This window comes from Beta vulgaris, chromosome 7 (genome assembly GCF_026745355.1).
Source record: "Beta vulgaris subsp. vulgaris cultivar EL10 chromosome 7, EL10.2, whole genome shotgun sequence".
Classification (NCBI taxonomy): domain Eukaryota; kingdom Viridiplantae; phylum Streptophyta; class Magnoliopsida; order Caryophyllales; family Amaranthaceae; genus Beta; species Beta vulgaris.
Window position 1 is genome coordinate 58,313,515 of NC_079208.1, and position 10,244 is coordinate 58,323,758.

At 36.3% G+C, this 10,244-nt stretch overlaps 1 protein-coding gene across 2 annotated transcripts; it reads right to left on the reverse strand.

The window, feature by feature from the left end:
• Positions 1-524: 524 nt before the first annotated feature.
• LOC104900121 (U-box domain-containing protein 33) lies at positions 525-9,295 on the reverse strand. 2 transcript variants are annotated; one of them, XM_010687470.4, is made up of 7 exons: positions 8,849-9,294; positions 7,302-7,420; positions 6,618-6,712; positions 5,798-6,359; positions 5,089-5,640; positions 3,825-4,547; positions 525-1,062 (listed from the first exon to the last, which is right to left on the reverse strand). In XM_010687470.4, the coding sequence occupies exons 1-7, from the start codon at positions 9,156-9,158 to the stop codon at positions 880-882; spliced, it is 2,544 nt and encodes an 847-aa protein (XP_010685772.2). In that variant the 5' UTR covers positions 9,159-9,294; the 3' UTR covers positions 525-879. The 2 variants fall into 2 exon arrangements, with proteins under 2 accessions (XP_010685772.2, XP_057252189.1); XM_057396206.1 differs by having other exon boundaries at positions 903-1,078; positions 8,849-9,295.
• Between the last annotated feature and the right edge of the window lie 949 nt (positions 9,296-10,244).

Genomic DNA, 10,244 nt, shown 5'->3' on the forward strand with positions numbered 1-10,244 from the left:
GAGTTTTGTTATTTTTTAGTTTGTTTAACTATATTAAGACAGATCAAAGGTATAATTCAAGTTTGAAATTTGAACCGACCATTTTAGATGAAAAACTAAATGAGTCTTAAATAGAAATTATACATGATATTTAATGAGATTTTTGTTCGTGAATGTGCTGTTTATATGTCAGCAGTAAGCATGAAGTATGAATAAACATCCATTCCTATGTTCATTTGACGCTCGCAGAGCTCATATCTATATATAAACAAACAAGAGCTACTCGCGTAGAAGGCTGAACTCATAGTTTTCACTGAGAGTGTGCAGATAAGAAGAAGATATACTCCCTCCGTTTCATTTTAAATGCAACAAACGAATATTTTATATCTCACAAATAATACCCCTTTGTTGCATTTAAAACGAAATGGAGGAAATATGAAGTTGATGCTTTGTTTTAGGGCCACTCTGATGCTTTACACGCCCTTATCTAATGATTGCAACAGAAGTTAAATGTGCCAAAAGAAAAATCAAACTGTTCTTGGACATAAATAAAAACAGTAGGATAATGCCAAATGGTATATCATCACATATCAAGTTTGAACCTCACTGTCAGCAGATAGTGCTCATCCTATACACAGTATATAATCTACCTAGCTTAATATTTCTTGAATTTGCACAAGGGAAAATGGTACAGAAAATGTATCTTATTACTTCATATTCCGTACAATTTTTCTTACACACTATTATCTTACATAATCCTGGTCCATCAGGGACAATTTTCTCATATACAGAGGGTGTTTACTTTAACACACCATCTACAACACTGGAAGAAACACCTAGTCAGTAATTCATCTGTACAAAAGTTATGAGCAAGGATTAACTGTATCTGTACGTGGTGATTCAATATTTGCACAGCCATTCATGAATTGAAAGCCTCAAGGAAATGTTTGGAGTAAGATAGAGATGGTCTAATCTCAAATTGGTCATAGGAGAAGTTTCCCGACCATTTTCTAACCACTCGCGAATGGCTTCTCCCTCATAAGTAAACCCATCAGCTGCTACTTGAGGGTCACACATGATATCCTGAAAAATGGTGAGACTGTTAAATGGAAATATAAGCATGGCAAACATATATACTTCCTCCGTTTCTTTTTACTCGCTACACTTCTCATTTCACGGACTCCTAGGCAATTTTTGGAGAAGAGAGAGGTAGAGAGTAAAAAGAAAAGGGACCCATGTGGGAGGAGAGAGATAGAGAGAGTTTATTGCCCAAAAAAGAAGTGTAGCAAGTAATATGAAACTTCCCATAATGGAAAGTGTAGCGAGTAAAAAGAAACGGAGGAAGTATACAGTTTCAAGTAATGCAAAATTTGCAGCACAAAGATATCAATGGAAGAATTGAGAGGGAAAGAGAGAGATATAATGCATATAAAGCAAACTTATGTTAGTGTCAGATCGCACAATTAAGGTGGTATTGTGTAATATGTTTTCCTCTGAGTTGATAAACAATGTGAATAAACTCAAAAGAGCGGTTTATCTTAAATCACCTTGAGATGGTAATCACAGAACCTTTTGACAGCTTGGCTATCATATAGGAAAGCGCAGGTATATGGCTGGTTGAAATTGTTGATGTAAATGCTCAAGTTGAGTTGATCAAGTGACAGGACTTGTTGCATATTAATTTATCTCATCCCATCACCTTGGGAAGAGGCTGCTATGAAGTTCAAAGATTATCAGTGGATGATTGTTTCCTTTCTGAGGCAACGGAGTAAAATGAATTCGCTCAAAGATGGCAAGTTATATACAAAATTCTTCTATTCTAGTCTCAGATCGAGGAGACTCCAGAAAAAAATTCCTTAATAGTGGACGTGCATGTATTCTAAAGAAAACTCCTGATGGTTTTCTGAAGTATTACAAGCTTATTCTAGGTTTTGAAAGTCCAGGAAGCTCTTCTGTAAAATCATATAGTATGAGGTTTGACCCTCATGATATGCAAAAACCTCTTTCAGCTCCTTTTTCTGTGAGTCATGTTAAATTAACCCTGTTTTCTATCTCAGGTCCCTGATCCTGATGGACGCAATAGTCAAATCTCTAATGAGGCGTGGGAAATGTTGGTTAAAGATGTAGGCGAGGGTATATTGGATATCTTTGATCCTTCCTATATGCTTACCAAATTGAATTTAACTGCTATCACTCTATTCCAAAAAATGTATCAACCTGCTAGTGCGTAGGATTTCAGACCCATCTCTTGTCTGGGTCTATAAATATATTTTTAAGACTCTGTATGAAAGACTTAACTCTTAGATTGCTTGATCTTATCTCTGAGGATCAGTCTGCATTTGTTCAAGATGCAGATAGTGTATGGTAGAAAGAATGCTCGTTCTGCTTGCCCTCTACAGATTTTATAAGCTGAAACTTATAAAAGAGATTATGGCTGTTCTGAAATTTCCTCAAAAGTTCATTTCCTGGGATTATGACTGGTATTTATCTATTATACTCCTATTCTTAAGTGTTAAATGGAACTCTGATTGGTTATTTTAAAAGGGAAAAAGGAAACAAGGCAAGAGAATCCTTCATCTCCTTTGCTTTTTACGCTGGAAATAGACTATTTACCTTAAATACTTTGGTATGTTAGTGGCTAGTCCTAGGGAACAGTTTGAATTACATCCTATGAGTCATTTTTTAAGGCTGAATCATTTGGTTGATTATCTGTTTCTGTTTTCTGAAGTGGATATGCACCCCATCCTTTACTTGCTTCAGGGACCAGGGTTTAAATTTGTTTTCTGCAGTATTCGAGTTAGTGGGTAATAACTCTTTAAGTGTTGTATTTATTGGTGCAAAACTGATGCTAATATGCAGTATAGAGTTCATAAATTTGAGGTATCCAGGGGTACCTATTTTTGGAAAGAAAAAGTGCCCAAGATTACTCTTGCTTCTTTATAATATTGCAGCCAAGATTGAATTATGGGATTGAAGTATATATCTTACACTGGTAGACTGTAGCTTGTAAATAGTGTCTAATTAACCATGCATACCCTATTGGGCTACCATCTTTTGTAAGTGGTGCTGTCTACAATATTTGGAAAGCTCACAATGGTGCTTTGTGGAATCATCTGCTTCGAAACTCCCAAACCCCATCTGTGGTGATTAAGTGGATTCACAATCATCTCTTGTTAGGATAAGAACGTTAATTTTAGAAAAATGTCAGTTGCTGATACACAATGGTTCTTAAAGTTGTAAGTTGTAATGTGATTTTTAGACTTGGTTCAGTAGTTATATCTGGATATCGTATGGGTTTTCTGTTTGGTTTTTCCTTTGGTGACTGTTTTGGGTCCTTATGAGGTGTTCTCATTAAGAAACCACCCCATGTTTTGGTACGGGTGCTTTCACCTATTACGGGTTCTTTTCACCTGCAAGGACCTTACACTGATCTATTGTGCTTAACAACATTTTATCACCTATAATTTGACGAGAAAAAAATAGCTAAGTAAAACCATTCCTTCAATCAGAACACTGATATTTGAAGTGAAAATAATTCCTGCAATCAAAGAAAAGGTATTCTGGTAGAAACGCTACTCGGTCTATCCTATATTGAGGACGTTAGCATGAATTTTACTGTTTCCTTTTCCAGTCTTCAAAGGGAAGTTTTGGCTCCACCCTTGTGGAAATCAGCAACTTTCCAATGAGAAAGAGACCAAATAAAACTACTTACTCGCTATGTTTCCTTACATTTTCTAGCCATCACGCATCTTAATTCAATACCTTCTCTAGCTATTAGTCACATAGTAAAAGAAATTCAAGATGAAAATTAAGTAGTGACAGATGTAGGCAATTAGCTCACTGACCTGACGAATAGGACACAGAAAGAACGAAGGCATTGACCGCTCTTTTATAATATGGAGCTGTTGAAGCTCCTTCACCAGAGAAGGTGTCAGCTCTGGCCTATCCCGACTGTTTGGTTCGCAGAACCTCAAAGCAACATCTGCCAATTTTTTTGCCACAGATGGACCCCATTCCCCTGCAGATGAATCCAGGAATGAATCTAACTTTCCAACCGAAACTGCTCTACGGACACTGGCTATCAGTCCTACTGGAGGCTGTCCAGTTAGTAGCTGTAATATAATCACACCAAATGAGTAAATATCGGACTTCGGCGACAATTTGCCTGTTCTATGAAATTCTGGATCTCTATATGGGAAGGCACCCTGGGGTTCCGGATAATGGCGAAAATTAGGTAAACTTAGGGTGTCTGCTGACATTAATCTAGAGAACCCAAAATCACAAATTTTGCAGTGTAGATCAGAATCCAGAAGGATGCAATCAGGTTTCAGATCACCATGGATTATCCTTTCAGGATGTGAAGTATGGAGGAATAAAAGGGCAGTTGAAATCTGTGAGATGATTCTAGCTCGGATCTTCCAAGAAAGAGGTGGAACGTTGCTTTTCGGGAAAAGACGCCACCGGAGGCACCCATTAGGTACATAGTCATATACAAGAGACCATGCCTCCGGACATGCACCATATAAAGCCACCAAATGAGGGTGCCGTAGTTTTCCAAGAACCTGAACCTGCAAATGTAATCAGTAACTAAGTTCGTTGTTCCTCTTTATACTATAAGCTAAAATTTATGAAATAAAGAATGTAAAGAAAATGATGTTCTTAGAAAGCGAGTATTTTCTCTGAATTGAGTTAATTTTCCCACACTAGAGCATCTGAATTTTAGCACCATAAGTGCCTGTGATATTGAATCTTGAGGTAATTCAGAATCAAGCCACAATGGAGATCACAAAAACCAGAGATGAGCCGAAACAATATTGGCCATTATCATACTCTGCTACAGAACACAGAGCAAAGAGATCATGACTAATCAATGGTCATAATTTTATGACAGAAGTAGAGAACAAAATGCATTGCTTATGAGATTCATATTGAGAAGTACAGAACAATGGTCATAATTTTATGACAGAAGTACAGAACAACATGCATTGCTTATGAGATTCATATTGAGAAAGAGATTGATTGTATGAGTTGAAATCTTGCCTCAAAATGATAAAATGCATGCGTAAACATTCAAAAAAAAACAAATACGAAAGCAAAGGAGGGAAAAACCTGTTTCTGAAACTGTGATGGACCTTGAATGTTGTGTGCATGCAATCTTTGTATGACAACGGTCCTACTCTGCAGTTCTCCCTTGTAGATGCTACCATAACCCCCTTCACCAAGCTTAAAGCTATCTGAAAAATTGCATGTTGCGGCTTGCAAATCCAATAGAGAAAATTCCACTAACTCAGGCACATCATCTAAAACCCCCCCATATCCAAGGCGGTTCATACCACCAGTCTGCCTGCGACTTCTCCAATTCTCAAGCCAACGTTCAGCTTCCATTTTCTGTCTTCCAATACTCTGGCTTTCTTGTCGTAGACTTGAAATACAGACTTGGATAAGATCCAACTCCTCAGCTAATACATTAGATCGGCCGTTAGCCACCTGGACACGACTATCAAGAGCAGCTATATTCCTCATAGTTTTCTGCAGCTCTCCTGTAACTTCTTGTCTCTCCTTTAAAAGGCTTTGTCGTTCATGCATCAAGTTATTCAGATAATCTTCAGCTTCCTTTCTAAACTCAGCTTCACGAGTTTGAGCAGATTCAATGTCCTTCACCTAAAGAGAACCACACACAAAATTTGAGATGCCTCAAAAATAAGTGCAGCAAACAGATGATGATATGAGATCTTGAGGTTGATGACTAAAGTCTGCATAAAAAAAAGCCAATATCCCTAATCAGCAACCAGATTGTGGTCAAAACTCAGAAAATCACCTTTCTCATTGCCTCCATTGCTTCAGCTTCCAATTTTTCGCGCTTCAATAATTCCAAAAATGCTTCATTCCTTGATGTTTCAACTTCTGCTTTTGCTTCCAAAAGCTGACCATACAAATATTCTTCCTCCAATCTATGACCAGAATCTGGGGAAATTATTTTTTCTGTGGATGTACTTGATGCAGAATCATTGCTGGTAGAGCTCTGAGCATATGCAGGGTCGTAAGGGTTATTTGAAATAGGTGGTAGCAAATCCTCATTGATGGATTCATTATGATTCCGATCTTTCATACTAGAGCACTGCATGCTCAGATGAGAAGATCTAGAATGAAGTTTAACTGGACTGTATAGGGGCTCACTCTTTTCAAACTGGAATGATTTTGACCTCAAACTCTCTGTCCTCAGCTCATCACCTTGACAAGGTGTAGGTGTTGTAACTTTCTCGAATGCTTCTCTTGTCCATACATGTTTCCCCTTATGGATAAACCATATCTCACAAAATGGAGGAGCACTTTTGGCAGCATATTTTGCTTTACGAGAACGCTTTTTCACCTTCATACAACTGTACCATATAATATGAGCACAATTGGGTAAATATTAAAATGTCAATGACAAATTCAGACGTACAAAGATGATTCAACCCCCACGCAAAATTTAAGAAAAAGAGAAGGGAAGAAAGGATGGAAATGAGAAAGATCAAAGCAGTATGGAGGTTAGACATGTAGTTGATAAATTACTGGAAACTGCATGAAACATACTTCTCATACACCCATTAAGATAGCAGGCAATTAATGAGAACACATAGATTCAAGGGACTCACCCCATAACAAGTTTTTGGATGCCATGTTCCATCACTAGATTCATAAGTCCCTTGTCAACTTCCTCATCTTCAGTGATTATACTGCTTGCTTTTATCTGCAAAAAACCAGTCACCAGTTACCAGTGAAACAATGCATCAACGCATCAAATAAACAACATTGGAGTGGGACATTTAAGACAAACATCTGACTTAATGGAATGGAAAGGACATGATGATAAATTCAACAGAAGCGAAAATGCCTAAGAGAAAATTACAAAGTCAGAACTGAAAGGGGAATGGCAAGTGGGAGGGATGAGGGAAAAATTTGCTCCTTGCTATGTGCACTCTAGAAACAAAGGAGGAAGTACTATTAGTTGAATTTTAAACAAAACCAGTAGCTGGAAGTTATTCTACCAATAAGTATAGCAAGAAGCCATTTGTTCCTTAGAGGATCAAGCTTTGATTTTGCAGGTTATGGTAAATCTTATGCAATCACATAATCACATCAATTGAATGAAGGGGGAATTGGTTGCGTAACAGAACATGCCAGTCCATGTCCAGTTTTAATCATTTGAAAGAGAGGGTTTACAGTAAATCAATGCAGTAAAGACAATCTAAACTTGAGCCTATTGTTATCCTCTACCAAGCCCCAAAGCATTATACTCAGGTTGCAAACTTTCCACTAATTGCCATAAGAGAGCTTACCTTTGCTTTATAGCAAACGTCCAAGTAAGCACGTAGGAGTTTCTTCATAATTTCTCTCTCCTCTTTCCTATATGCAGCCACTACAGTTGCATTTGCTTGGGTTGCCAGTAGTTTTCCCACTGCATCAGACACAAATCCAACAAGGATGCCAACAACATAGTCAAATTACGAAAAACTTTATTTGGCTGACAATTCTGTAACAAATGGAAGGTGCAATAACCATTCCTTACTGGCTCCAGCAAAGAGAGAGACAGAATGGATTATGAGTCTTATGACGTACAACAGTACACGGAAAGGGAAATTGGGTATTTGCACCTCTTGTTTGCTACCAAATCATTATTAAGATTGCTCAACTCATAAGATATTTTACTTTCATCATGAGTTATGCTCATGAGTCATGACACAGTACAACTTCCTATAACTATTCATGAAATTTAAATAGCAATGCATGAAATATTTCAAACTTTACTACAACATCACATAGGAATTAGTATGTGTTTAGTTTGGAAAGAAAATATATCGAACAAGCTCCATTTTAGTAGAAATATACTTTAATAGAAAACAGCTTTCATAAACTCATTTTCAGTTGCTCCTAGCCAGAAAAATTAAGGGGAAGGGAAGAGAGAAAATGGAGGGAAGGAGAAAGGCAACGCACGAGCCGAAAACGTAGCCTACTTACCTCAAATAACTAATATCTTCCACCATTAAGAATACTAATTCCACCCTAAGAAAATTACTCTCTATTTAGTCCATACAAACCAAACTTGGAAAATATGAAAACTACTTTCTTGGAAGGAATAACCAGACATAGCATTAGTCCTTGTATTGATCATAAATAGCAATTAATCATAAAAGAAGCAAAGAGAATTCACTTAGCATAAACTAAAGTAGAAGAAATTCCGATTTTCGAACACCATATTGTAGAATCATACACACATATAATATTGCATAACATTTAAAAAACGTTCCAATCAAATAATCAATCACAACTTAACAGACATTGTAACAGCAGGCAATATCTCATTATTGCATAATTTTTTCACAGATCATCAATTATGAAACAAAAATTATCTAAAATGACAAACTAATAACAAATTAACTAACTACACATTCACTAAACATAATTCAAAATGATGAAATTTCGTACTTCCAACTCAAAATTCCAAACAAAAAGAAGAAATAAACAAAAGCAAATTCATAAACATATCAACAGCAGAGAATTAAAAGTGAGAGAAATTCTGATTTTTGGTCATCATATTGTAAGATTATACACACATGAAACATTACATAATATAAGTGTTCCAATCAATCACAACTTAACATTGTAATAGCAGGCAATATCTCATTATTGCATCATTTGTTCACAAATCATCAATTATAATACAAAATATCATCTAAAATGACAAAGTAATAACAAATTAACTAGTTTAAGCATTCACTAAACATAATTCAAAATGATCAAATTTCGTACTTCCAACTCAAAATTTCACAAAAAAAGAGTAGACAAACAAAATCAACATCAGAAAATTCAAAGTTAGAGAAATTACATAGCGTAGGAATAAAAGGAGAAGGCTGATGAACATGAACAAGACAAATATCTGAACTCTGGAAATTACGAAACGTCCATTGAAGCAAAGAAACAGTCTTCTGCGCTGATTTTCCCACCGCAACATACACTTTCTCTCTCCTCCTTCCTTCTTCTTCTTCAATATTCGCCAATTCCGAGTTCAACTCAGTGCGACTCGTCTGAACATCCAACTCAACGCCGGAACTCGCCATTGTAGGAGAAGAAGAAGATAACCGGGAGAACCGGTCAACGGTTGGGGTAAGTATGGGGAATGGTGTTAGAATTTTCATTTTTCGGCATGGAATTCGATGATTACCGGCATTAGTGCCGGTTGTAGGTTTGATTTATTGAAAAGAAGAGGGGGACTTTTGGAGGGTATGAAGGAAAACGATGACTAAAATGTGTGAAGAGGTTTAAAGTTTAAAAAGAGATTAGTGAAGAGCTAATAGTAATAGAAGTATCATGGTTTTTATTTTTTAATAAGGGTTTGTTCTTTTCTGCATAAAACAGTTGAATTGAACTAAATTGAATAGAGATATGTGAGAGTAAAAGTATTGTCCAAGACTGAACTGAAATGAACAGAATTGAATTGAATTGAACTGAACTAGACTGAAAATAAGCGGGGAAGAAGAAACCTAATAATGTATGATTAAAATATAGCTTGTAAATTTATGTAACAACCGAATCAATGTGGGAGCATGGAAAATATTCCTTGTCCTTTGTTGTTTGTTTATGGTATGACTATAATATGTATGGTGATTGGTGAAGTGTCATTTCTTGAAGACTTCCCATTTAGGTGGAAGGAGAGGCATAATTTCCTCCCTCTTTCTTAACTATCTAGCTTGTACATCCTAGGAGATTTAGAGTACGTAATACGGTAATAGTTATGGATTTATGGTGTTGTGGACGTGTCATATTTCACATGAATGATATTGATAAGGTATATAACAAAATAGAGGATATTGGAGGTGACGGGTGAGGTTTTCCTTACCATTTTTCGTTATTTTAATGAATTTAATCTGTATTAATGGTTGGATATAGTTCTGAGAGTTAATAATTTGGTAGATTTTTGTATTCTTATACACTTAAAATAGAAGAGGTATGCTATGGTAAATTGAGTATACATGGATAGTATGCATGTGGTATTTGCAAGAGCATCAAATGCTACCAAAGTGTAAATTTTTTTAGCTTTTTTAGGAGGTTTATATGTATACTTGATAGAACTTGACCAAATTCAGAATGGACCAAAAACTATTGGAATTTGAGCACGAGTTTTATGACCGGCCTAAAAGCGACCCGAAATATAACATGAGTTTATGACTTGGAACTCAAAAACGACTAAATTTGGACAGTTCAAGAGGAAAGCGGGTTGGAAC

Excerpts from the sequence above, each read along its gene's own strand:
- LOC104900121 (XM_010687470.4), bottom strand. The coding sequence starts at position 9,158 with ATGAAAATTCTAACACCATTCCCCATACTTACCCCAACCGTTGACCGG. Across the intron at positions 6,360-6,617 it reads ATCCAAAAACTTGTTATGGG|TTGTATGAAGGTGAAAAAGC; the intron begins GTGAGTCCCTTG and ends TATATGGTACAG. Across the intron at positions 1,063-3,824 it reads TTCTGTGTCCTATTCGTCAG|GATATCATGTGTGACCCTCA; the intron begins GTCAGTGAGCTA and ends ACCATTTTTCAG.